The 12048-nt window shown below is 34.9% G+C and overlaps 2 protein-coding genes across 2 annotated transcripts; both read right to left on the bottom strand.

Moving 5' to 3' along the window:
* Nucleotides 1–642: 642 nt before the first annotated feature.
* LOC130216660 (ribonuclease inhibitor-like) lies at nucleotides 643–5401 on the bottom strand. The gene is made up of 8 exons (XM_056448544.1): nucleotides 5358–5401; nucleotides 5115–5288; nucleotides 3434–3604; nucleotides 3143–3316; nucleotides 2265–2438; nucleotides 1812–1982; nucleotides 1164–1337; nucleotides 643–811 (listed from the first exon to the last, which is right to left on the bottom strand). Exons 1-8 carry the CDS (start codon nucleotides 5399–5401, stop codon nucleotides 643–645), a joined length of 1251 nt encoding a protein of 416 aa, XP_056304519.1.
* Nucleotides 5402–5496: 95 nt separating this feature from the next.
* Nucleotides 5497–11688, bottom strand: LOC130216658 (ribonuclease inhibitor-like). Its single transcript, XM_056448543.1, has 10 exons — nucleotides 11666–11688; nucleotides 11241–11414; nucleotides 9548–9718; nucleotides 9257–9430; nucleotides 8372–8545; nucleotides 7918–8088; nucleotides 7273–7446; nucleotides 6756–6920; nucleotides 5861–6031; nucleotides 5497–5716 (listed from the first exon to the last, which is right to left on the bottom strand). The coding sequence occupies exons 1-10, from the start codon at nucleotides 11686–11688 to the stop codon at nucleotides 5497–5499; spliced, it is 1617 nt and encodes a 538-aa protein (XP_056304518.1).
* Between the last annotated feature and the right edge of the window lie 360 nt (nucleotides 11689–12048).

The following is a 12048-nucleotide window of genomic DNA, read 5'->3' as shown; positions in this document are numbered from 1 at the left end:
ACACTTCAGAAACCTACCAGAAGCAGATGAGAATTGTGCATTTGGTCATTTTACAATGATTTGCCTTTTGCACCTCTAATCTTCATTAAAGACTAAGCTAAAAAAATAAAACAGAGCATTTTCTCAATGTATGATTCATGTTTGGTTATGGTTATACAGGTATGTAAGATGCATGTCTTTGTCCACAGTAAACTAATTTTAACATTCTTTTTAGATTTTACATTAAACCTCAAACTATTAATTTAAAAGGCTGACGAATGTTTTTGTAACAGCCTTTTAAAGATTTTTAAAACAGCCTTTTAAAGATCCACACATCTACAACTACACACACACACGCACGCACGCACACAAATACACACTTTTGATCTGTACCCACAAGCTTTATGGAACATATTGTTAATGGATTAAATTACTGTATAACAAGTGTGGTTAATGGTAAACAGATCTGAAAATGTGTTAATACAATGTTTTTAGCTTACAGTACTGTATATAAATACACATTTCTTTGGATTCTGATCATGCTTATTGCATGTTATGTTTCATTTAAAGAGAATTGAAAAAGTAAAGGTTGATTGATACTAAGGTTACATTTTGGAAGAACATCAACACATTTTGTTCCAAGTGCTTTTTTAAGTTTGTAAATTACCTGAATTTACAGCTTCTACTCTTCAGTAACTCAGTGAGCTCCTTCACTCCTGATTGTCCAGGATCATTTCCTCTGAGATCCAGCTCTATCAGGTGTGAAGGGTTTGATCTCAGAGCTGAAGCCAGAGCTTTATAACCTTCTTCAGTGATTCTGCAGTCTGAAAGACTGTATATGAAATAAGCAGTTTAGTTCTGCATGTTGCATATTAAATAAACAAAATAACCACACAAATAAAGTCTTGTAAAAATCTAGGCCAATATGCTTTTTATAAATCAATTTAGGCAATATTTAGCCACACAATATATATGCATGAAAACAATGCCATATTTAATGAAAACACATTATTAACCTAACATGTTGAATGATCAGTACATACAAAACGTAAATCCCACCATTATTTATTAACCATCATATTATTTAAAAATGTATATTTTTTCAGCCAACATAACTAAAGAGTCCTTTTAAGAATTTTGTTCACTATACTAATGTGAAAACGTACAAAAATAAAAATACACACCTCAGTTTCTCTAATCGGCATTGTGTATTTTTCAGCAGAGGACAGATCTTCTCTACTCCTGAGTCTCCTAGATTATTTCCACTCAGATTGAGCTCTATCAGGTGTGAAGGGTTTAAATTAAATGCTGAAGTCAAGACAGTACAACCTTCAGCTGTAATCCTGTTATTATTCAGCCTGAAGAGAAAGATAAGAGAGGAAACATTTTCAGCTATAACACACAAGTATACAAAAGGAATTATAGTTGTATCGTTATAATAGTTTTTTATTAGACAAAGGGTAATAATGTATATCCTGGCAGATGTTATCTGAGAATAGAGCCAGATGGGCTTTTCAGCAGCTTTTGAATGAGACTGAAGCGCTTTATTCTACAAGCAAAAAATAAATAAAAAATAGATTGAACATAAAACAATAATCTGTGCTGTAATAATTGATCAACTCTTTAATTAGACAAAGCTTGAAGGAAGAAAAGATGTAAACAATTGCAGCCTACAATATTCAGTCACAAGATGGCACCAATTTAGTGATTGCTGTTTATCAATTAGAATTAAACATTCTAAAGAGCCATGTAATACATTTTTTATTAAAAAAATTTTTATTACAATAATATACATTATTTTTATACTTTTGAAAACAATGTAAGATACTCACATGAATGTGTTGACTCTACAATGTTTATCCTGCAGTAGAGTAGAGAGTTGATTCACTTGTGTGTCTCCTAGTTCACGATTACTCAGATTCAGTTCTTTCAGGAGTAACGGGTTTTCACCCACAATTCCTGTCACAAATTGACAGACTTTATCATCATCAGGACTCAAAAACCTGAGAGAAGAAAACGATTCAAGAGTTAGTTAATTTCTTTAAATGTCATGTAACAGAAGATATCCTCTTGCATTTCGTTGCCTTGTACTTGTACATGTGTGATGACAATAAAGTTGAATCTAATCTAATCTAATATCATTTGAGTTACATAAAATAATCATTTTTTTAATAGCAAAATAAAAATAAATAATTCACCAGCCTATAATTGTGTATTGCTTATTAATAGTATTTCTCTTAATCAATATGCATAATTTATTTATGAAATATTTCCTCATGGTTCACCTCAGTGTCTTCAGTGTACAGTGTGGATCCTGTGGTAAATCAGTGAGCTCCTTCACTCCTGATTGTCCAGGATCATTTCCTCTTAGATCCAGCTCTATCAGGTGTGAAGGGTTTGATCTCAGAGCTGAAGCCAGAGCTTTATAACCTTCTTCACAGATACTGCAGTCTGAAAGACTAGAAAATAACAGTATTTGTTATTCTTTGAGACACAGTTGAACAAACAAGTTTAAATAACCTGCTTCATAAGCAACTTCTGAAAACAAACAAGATTAGCATGCTGATCTACTCTAGAAATCCTAAATACAAGCACTAAAGTCTTGTATACACTGGGATGCTTTTTTTACTCACACTTATCGTCAGTGTTTTTAGAGACGTTTTTCTTAATTTAAACCTAGGTGATTTTCATCAGCATAGAGACGAGTGTAAAAACCCTCTGACATTAGATGGCACTTAATGAACGTGCAATTAATGAAAGAAAAAAAAAAATTGTGCATCAAAAAAAAATTATATATATAAATCTTTTAAAAATATTGCTTTTATGCCTGCCGTTTTGCACGTTGGCATGCACGATCACATTGGCACCCTTTGTTTAGTCACGAGGCATTAAACATTGACAAAAAGTGTGAGCAAAAGCACCCTGGATTGAACATTGATTATAATTACAATTAAAGGTGATTATAAAAGACCTAATTAACTAAAACGGATGAATGTGAATTAAATAACAGTTTCAAAAACAGGAGATGGTAGGCAGAATATTGGTCACAGTGAAAGAGAGATGAAAAGGTTAAACTTAAACCACATTTTCATAACTTTATAAAATCAAACTCAAATTTTCTTTAACATTTCATGTAAAAATGTGCAATAATGTAAATACAGACCTCAGTTTCTCCAGTCTGCACTGTGTATTTTTCAGCAGAGGGCAGATTTTCACTACTCCAGAGTCTTCTAGTTTATTTTCACTCAGATTGAGCTCTATCAGGTGTGAAGGATTTGAATTAAATGCTGAAGTCAAAGAAGCACAACCTTCTGCTGTAATCTTGCTATTAAACAGCCTGAAGAGAAAGAAAACAAAGAGGGAAGCATTTTATTTAGTTTGTTTTAGCCACACATATAACACCAGAAGTACAAATCTATAAAATAGTTAATATTCTAAAACATCAGTAACTTACTGAAGTGTGTTGATTGTACAGTGTTTATCTTTCAGCAGAACCGAGAGTTGATTCACTTGTGTGTCTCCTAATTCATGATTACTCAGATTCAGTTCTTTCAGGAGTAACGGGTTTTTACCCACAATTCCAGTCACAAACTGAAAGACTTCTTCTGCTGCAGGACTCAAAAACCTGAAGACAAAAAATGTTAAAGGTGCAGAGTAAAACTAAGCGGGGATGAGCCTGGGTCAGAACCTGGATGGAAGACCACCTGGGAAAGTCTCTAAGTCCAGCAGGGGGTGCTCAGACTGTGGTATATATGGGTCCCAGTTTAGAGAAAGGGACACTATACAGTACTGTAAAAAGCACTTTTTTTTTTACAGATGAAACATTAAACTAAGTTCCAGAATCTCTGTGGGCTTTAAAAATCTTATGACACAAAGAGTAGGGGTGTGACCCCAATGTCCTGGCCAAATTGACCCTTCACTAAGCCACGGCTACTTGAGTTACTATTACTATGCCTGTCAAGCTTTCACACCAAATCAAATCATAAATAGACATGTTTGGTGAACAGGTATCTTAGATATTTCAGAGAGCAAGAGAAAGGGGACTGCAGAGAGCATTAGAAGAGTATATCCACAACATAATATGCAATTGATTAGAAAATAATTTAATCAAAATTGAAGCTAAATTCAAAACCCTCATATGCTGACCATTTGAAAATAATCTAATAAATATTATTCGAGAAAAGGATCCATAAGTCTTGTGGAATAAATACAAGACATCAGCCTGAGCACTTTCCAATGATAACATCCTCTTGCTTTTGTTTTTAGCACACCAGGCTACTACTTACACATTATGGGTCTAAATCTATGCATTGAACCTGGCAAGAGTCAGAGATGCTGAGCCATAAATGATCAACAACACAAACAAAGTCCTCCTGCATGAGTCTACCACAGCTCTGCCACAAGCCAAAGGCTAATAAAAGCAATGCAGTGCCAATATCATGTCTAGTTATCGCTACAGCCAATGAAACACGTAAACGCCAACCAATCAACAGTATACAGAAAGCAGGAACTATACATTTTTTTATGTTATGGAAGGGAAAATATTCCACCACCCCATCCAAACTTTTAAGATACCATATGCACAACGCATCGGTATGGTTTCTTCACTTAAAAGCTTGACAGACATCATGCCCCTGGCAATGGTAGCTAATCCCACAATTGGCCTGTGGAAACTTTAGGGCATGGCTTAGACTATGGTCAATACCCTCAACAATCATGTCCTCCTAAACCTCCTCATCCACTGAACTGGCTCTTTCTGTCTCTCTTCTCCACCTGCAGATGGTGTGTGGTGAAGCAATTGCATCGTTGTCCTGTGGCTGCAGTCACAACATTCAGGTAGATGCTGCACACTGGTGGTTATGAGGAGAGACCCCCTCATATGACTGTAAGGCACTTTGGGTGTACGGCAATAAACAATAAAAGCACTATTTAAACACATTCATTCATTCATAGTAATAATTAATGGGAATTTTTCTGATCTCAATAATAAAAGCTTCACCAGACTAGCTTTTTTTCTCTCTGAAGTCTGACATTAGTTTGATTTTTTTTAATGGATTACTGTCCTTTTTTTATTAAGCATTGCATTTGTACACATATAACATTAAAGAGGAGAAGATAGCTATATTAATACTCACCTCAGTGTCTTCAGTGTACAGTGTGGATCCTGTAGTAAATCAGTGAGCTCCTTCACTCCTGATTGTCCAGGATCATTTCCTCTGAGATCCAGCTCTATCAGGTGTGAAGGGTTTGATCTCAGAGCTGAAGCCAGAGCTTTATAACCTTCTTCACTGATACTGCAGTCTGAAAGACTAGAAAATATATATACACAAATGAAATATAATGTTTAATTAATGTTGTCCACAATATTATTGTGTTGCCTGAAAGCTTCCTGCAACTCAGTGACGCCTACTTCTTCTGTCATTCTGTGCCTCTGAGTTTAGCAAAACTATTGTGGTTATGTTTAATTTTTTCATGGTGAGTTAAGTAATAATAATATAATAATAAATAGTAATTATACTACAGGGTTAGTGGTGTTATCTGCAGTGTATCTGGATGTACTGACTTGAGTATCTTCAGCTCACACATTCGATTCCCTAATCCTTTACAGATCTCTCTGACTCCTGAGTCCAACAGACGACTGTTGTTCAGGTTCATCTCTTTCAGGATGGTTTTGGAGGAGAGAACAGTAGCTAGAACTGAACAGCTTTTCTCTGTCAGCTTTTCACAATTACTCAGCCTAAACACAAGAACAGCATTATTAAATATTTAGCATTCAACACATCAGATCAACAGTATGAATGTTTATAGAGTACATGTAACTGACAGTCTTTAAAAATAAACAATCAGGAAAGTTATCATGCATAAACTTATGTTGACTCACTTGATTTTCTCCACTTTGCTATGAGAGTCCATCAGAAGAGCAGAGAGTTTGTCTCCATCCAGATCTCCTAATTTATCTTCACTCAGATCCAGTTCTGTCAGTAATAATGGACTTTTACCCACAGCTTTAGTAAGATAGTCACACGCTTCCTGTGCAGAACACTTCAGAAACCTACCAGAAGCAGATGAGAATTGTGCATTTGGTCATTTTACAATGATTTGCCTTTTGCACCTCTAATCTTCATTAAAGACTAAGCTAAAAAAATAAAACAGAGCATTTTCTCAATGTATGATTCATGTTTGGTTATGGTTATACAGGTATGTAAGATGCATGTCTTTGTCCACGGTAAACCAATTTTAACATTCTTTTTAGATTTTACATTAAAACCTCAAACTGTTAATTTAAAAGGCTGACGAATGTTTTTGTAACAGCCTTTTAAAGATTTACCCTTGACATTGTTTAACCATTCAGACAAGTGCAACACAAATGCAGACACACAAAAAGTAAATATCTGTGTTAGATTATGTCTTCTAGAACTCAACACATCTACATCTACAACTACACACACACACGCACACACGCATGCACGCACGCACACAAACACACACTTTTGATCTGTACACACAAGCTTTATGGAACATATTGTTAATGGATTAAATTACTGTATAACAAGTGTGGTTAATGGTAAACAGATCTGAAAATGTGTTAATACAATGTTTTTAGCTTACAGTACTCTATATAAATACACATTTCTTTGGATTCTGATCATGCTTATTGCATGTTATGTTTCATTTAAAGAGAATTGAAAAAGTAAAGGTTGATTGATACTGAGGTTACATTTTGGAAGAACATCAACACATTTTGTTCCAAGTGCTTTTTTAAGTTTGTAAATTACCTGAATTTACAGCTTCTACTCTTCAGTAAATCAGTGAGCTCCTTCACTCCTGATTGTCCAGGATCATTTCCTCTGAGATCCAGCTCTATCAGGTGTGAAGGGTTTGATCTCAGAGCTGAAGCCAGAGCTTTATAACCTTCTTCAGTGATTCTGCAGTCTGAAAGACTGTATATGAAATAAGCAGTTTAGTTCTGCATGTTGCATATTAAATAAACAAAATAACCACACAAATAAAGTCTTGTAAAAATCTAGGCCAATATGCTTTTTATAAATCAATTTAGGCAATATTTAGCCACACAATATATATGCATGAAAACAATGCCATATTTAATGAAAACACATTATTAACCTAACATGTTGAATGATCAGTACATACAAAACGTAAATCCCACCATTATTTATTAACCATCATATTATTTAAAAATGTATATTTTTTCAGCCAACATAACTAAAGAGTCATTTTAAGAATTTTGTTCACTATACTAATGTGAAAACGTACAAAAATAAAAATACACACCTCAGTTTCTCTAATCGGCATTGTGTATTTTTCAGCAGAGGACAGATCTTCTCTACTCCTGAGTCTCCTAGATTATTTCCACTCAGATTGAGCTCTATCAGGTGTGAAGAGTTTAAATTAAATGCTGAAGTCAAGACAGTACAACCTTCAGCTGTAATCCTGTTATTATTCAGCCTGAAGAGAAAGATAAGAGAGGAAACATTTTCAGCTATAACACACAAGTATACAAAAGGAATTATAGTTGTATCGTTATAATAGTTTTTTATTAGACAAAGGGTAATAATGTATATCCTGGCAGATGTTATCTGAGAATAGAGCCAGATGGGCTTTTCAGCAGCTTTTGAATGAGACTGAAGCGCTTTATTCTACAAGCAAAAAATAATAAAAATAGATTGAACATAAAACAATAATCTGTGCTGTAATAATTGATCAACTCTTTAATTAGACAAAGCTTGAAAGAAGAAAAGATGTAAACAATTGCAGCCTACAATATTCAGTCACAAGATGGCACCAATTTAGTGATTGCTGTTATCAATTAGAATTAAACATTCTAAAGAGCCATGTAATACATTTTTTATTAAAAAATGTTTTATTACAATAATATACATTATTTTTATTCTTTTGAAAACAATGTAAGATACTCACATGAATGTGTTGACTCTACAATGTTTATCCTGCAGTAGAGTAGAGAGTTGATTCACTTGTGTGTCTCCTAGTTCACGATTACTCAGATTCAGTTCTTTCAGGAGTAACGGGTTTTCACCCACAATTCCTGTCACAAATTGACAGACTTTATCATCATCAGGACTCAAAAACCTGAGAGAAGAAAACGATTCAAGAGTTAGTTAATTTCTTTAAATGTCATGTAACAGAAGATATCCTCTTGCATTTCGTTGCCTTGTACTTGTACATGTGTGATGACAATAAAGTTGAATCTAATCTAATCTAATATCATTTGAGTTACATAAAATAATCATTTTTTTTAATAGCAAAATAAAAATAAATAATTCACCAGCCTATAATTGTGTATTGCTTATTAATAGTATTTCTCTTAATCAATATGCATAATTTATTTATGAAATATTTCCTCATGGTTCACCTCAGTGTCTTCAGTGTACAGTGTGGATCCTGTGGTAAATCAGTGAGCTCCTTCACTCCTGATTGTCCAGGATCATTTCCTCTGAGATCCAGCTCTATCAGGTGTGAAGGGTTTGATCTCAGAGCTGAAGCCAGAGCTTTATAACCTTCTTCACTGATACTGCAGTCTGAAAGACTAGAAAATGACAGTATTTGTTATTCTTTGAGACACAGTTGAACAAACAAGTTTAAATAACCTGCTTCATAAGCAACTTCTGAAAACAAACAAGATTAGCATGCTGATCTACTCTAGAAATCCTAAATACAAGCACTAAAGTCTTGTATACACTGGGATGCTTTTTTTACTCACACTTATCGTCAGTGTTTTTAGAGACGTTTTTCTTAATTTAAACCTAGGTGATTTTCATCAGCATAGAGACGAGTGTAAAAACCCTCTGACATTAGATGGCACTTAATGAACGTGCAATTAATGAAAGAAAAAAAAATTGTGCATCAAAAAAAAAAAAAATATATATATATATATATATCTTTTTAAAATATTGCTTTTATGACTGCCGTTTTGCATGTTGGCATGCACGATCACATTGGCACCCTTTGTTTAGTCACGAGGCATTAAACATCGACGAAAAGTGTGAGCAAAAGCACCCTGGATTGAACAGTGATTATAATTACAATTAAAGGTGATTATAAAAGACCTAATTAACTAAAACGGATGAATGTGAATTAAATAATAGTTTCAAAACAGGAGATGGTAGGCAGAATATTGGTCAAAGTGAAAGAGAGATGAAAAGGTTAAACTTAAACCACATTTTCATAACTTTATAAAATCAAACTCAAATTTTCTTTAACATTTCATGTAAAAATGTGCAATAATGTAAATACAGACCTCAGTTTCTCCAGTCTGCACTGTGTATTTTTCAGCAGAGGGCAGATTTTCACTACTCCAGAGTCTTCTAGTTTATTTTCACTCAGATTGAGCTCTATCAGGTGTGAAGGATTTGAATTAAATGCTGAAGTCAAAGAAGCACAACCTTCTGCTGTAATCTTGCTATTAAACAGCCTGAAGAGAAAGAAAACAAAGAGGGAAGCATTTTATTTAGTTTGTTTTAGCCACACATATAACACAAGAAGTACAAATCTATAAAATAGTTAATATTCTAAAACATCAGTAACTTACTGAAGTGTGTTGATTGTACAGTGTTTATCTTTCAGCAGAACCGAGAGTTGATTCACTTGTGTGTCTCCTAATTCATGATTACTCAGATTCAGTTCTTTCAGGAGTAACGGGTTTTTACCCACAATTCCAGTCACAAACTGAAAGACTTCTTCTGCTGCAGGACTCAAAAACCTGAAGACAAAAATGTTTAAAGGTGCAGAGTAAAACTAAGCGGGGATGAGCCTGGGTCAGAACCTGGATGGAAGACCACCTGGGAAAGTCTCTAAGTCCAGCAGGGGGTGCTCAGACTGTGGTATATATGGGTCCCAGTTTAGAGACAGGGACACTATACAGTACTGTAAAAAGCACTTTTTTTTTACAGATGAAACATTAAACTAAGTTCCAGAATCTCTATGGGCTTTAAAAATCTTATGACACACCTTATGACACAAAGAGTAGGGGTGTGACCCCAATGTCCTGGCCAAATTGACCCTTCACTAAGCCACGGCTACTTGAGTTACTATTACTATGCCTGTCAAGCTTTCACACCAAATCAAATCATAAATAGACATGTTTGGTGAACAGGTATCTTAGATATTTCAGAGAGCAAGACAAAGGGGACTGCAGAGAGCATTAGAAGAGTATATCCACAACATAATATGCAATTGATTAGAAAATAATTTAATCAAAATTGAAGCTAAATTCAAAACCCTCATATGCTGACCATTTGAAAATAATCTAATAAATATTATTCGAGAAAAGGATCCATAAGTCTTGTGGAATAAATACAAGACATCAGCCTGACCACTTTCCAATGATAACATCCTCTTGCTTTTGTTTTTAGCACACCAGGCTACTACTTACACATTATGGGTCTAAATCTATGCATTGAACCTGGCAAGAGTCAGAGATTCTGAGCCATAAATGATCAACAACACAAACAAAGTCCTCCTGCATGAGTCTACCACAGCTCTGCCACAAGCCAAAGGCTAATAAAAGCAATGCAGTGCCAATATCATGTCTAGTTATCGCTACAGCCAATGAAACACGTAAACGCCAACCAATCAACAGTATACAGAAAGCAGGAACTATACATTTTTTTATGTTATGGAAGGGAAAATATTCCACCACCCCATCCAAACTTTTAAGATACCATATGCACAACGCATCGGTATGGTTTCTTCACTTAAAAGCTTGACAGACATCATGCCCCTGGCAATGGTAGCTAATCCCACAATTGGCCTGTGGAAACTTTAGGGCATGGCTTAGAGTAGGGTCAATACCCTCAACAATCATGTCCTCCTAAACCTCCTTATCCACTGAACTGGCTCTTTCTCTGTCTCTCTTCTCCACCTGCAGATGGTGTGTGGTGAAGCAATTGCATCGTTGTCCTGTGGCTGCAGTCACAACATTCAGGTAGATGCTGCACACTGGTCATTATGAGGAGAGACCCCCTCATATGACTGTAAGGTACTTTGGGTGTACGGCAATAAACAATAAAAGCACTATTTAAACACATTCATTCATTCATAGTAATAATTAATGGGAATTTTTCTGATCTCAATAATAAAAGCTTCACCAGACTAGCTTTTTTTCTCTCTGAAGTCTGACATTAGTTTGATTTTTTTAATGGATTACTGTCCTTTTTTTATTAAGCATTGCATTTGTACACATATAACATTAAAGAGGAGAAGATTGCTATTTTAATACTCACCTCAGTGTCTTCAGTGTACAGTGTGGATCCTGTAGTAAATCAGTGAGCTCCTTCACTCCTGATTGTCCAGGATCATTTCCTCTGAGATCCAGCTCTATCAGGTGTGAAGGGTTTGATCTCAGAGCTGAAGCCAGAGCTTTATAACCTTCTTCACTGATACTGCAGTCTGAAAGACTAGAAAATATATATACACAAATGAAATATGTTTAATTAATGTTGTCCACAATATTATTGTGTTGCCTGAAAGCTTCCTGCAACTCAGAGGCACAGAATGACAGAAGAAGTAGGCGTCACTGAGTTTAGCAAAACTATTGTGGTTATGTTTAATTTTTTCATGGTGAGTTAAGTAATAATAATATAATAATAAAAAGTAATTATACTACAGGGTTAGTGGTGTTATCTGCAGTGTATCTGGATGAACTGACTTGAGTATCTTCAGCTCACACATTCGATTCCCTAATCCTTTACAGATCTCTCTCACTCCTGAGTCCAGCAGACGACTGTTGTTCAGGTTCATCTCTTTCAGGATGGTTTTGGAGGAGAGAACAGTAGCTAGAACTGAACAGCTTTTCTCTGTCAGCTTTTCACAATTACTCAGCCTAAACACAAGAACAGCATTATTAAATATTTAGCATTCAACACATCAGATCAACAGTACGAATGTTTATAGAGTACATGTAACTGACAGTCTTTAAAAATAAACAATCAGGAAAGTTATCATGCATAAACTTATGTTGACTCACTTGATTTTCTCCACTTTGCTATGAGAGTCCATCAGAAGAGCAGAGAGTTTGTCTCCATCCAGATC

The sequence above is a fragment of the Danio aesculapii genome, chromosome 22 (assembly GCF_903798145.1).
Source record: "Danio aesculapii chromosome 22, fDanAes4.1, whole genome shotgun sequence".
Lineage (NCBI taxonomy): Eukaryota > Metazoa > Chordata > Actinopteri > Cypriniformes > Danionidae > Danio > Danio aesculapii.
The sequence above is the reverse complement of the archived record's forward strand: the minus strand, read 5'-3'. Positions and strand labels throughout refer to the sequence as shown.

Coding starts and splice junctions, on each gene's coding strand:
- LOC130216660 (XM_056448544.1), bottom strand. CDS start 5,401: ATGACAGAAGAAGTAGGCGTCACTGAGTTGCAGGAAGCTTTCAG. Junction 1,983..2,264: donor TGTACACTGAAGACACTGAG/GTGAACCATGAG, acceptor TTCTTCTCTCAG/GTTTTTGAGTCCTGATGATG. Junction 812..1,163: donor TGCCGATTAGAGAAACTGAG/GTGTGTATTTTT, acceptor TTTCATATACAG/TCTTTCAGACTGCAGAATCA.
- LOC130216658 (XM_056448543.1), bottom strand. CDS start 11,688: ATGTGTGAGCTGAAGATACTCAA. Junction 8,546..9,256: donor TGCAGACTGGAGAAACTGAG/GTCTGTATTTAC, acceptor GTCATTTTCTAG/TCTTTCAGACTGCAGTATCA. Junction 5,717..5,860: donor AGCAAAGTGGAGAAAATCAA/GTGAGTCAACAT, acceptor TCTTGTGTTTAG/GCTGAGTAATTGTGAAAAGC.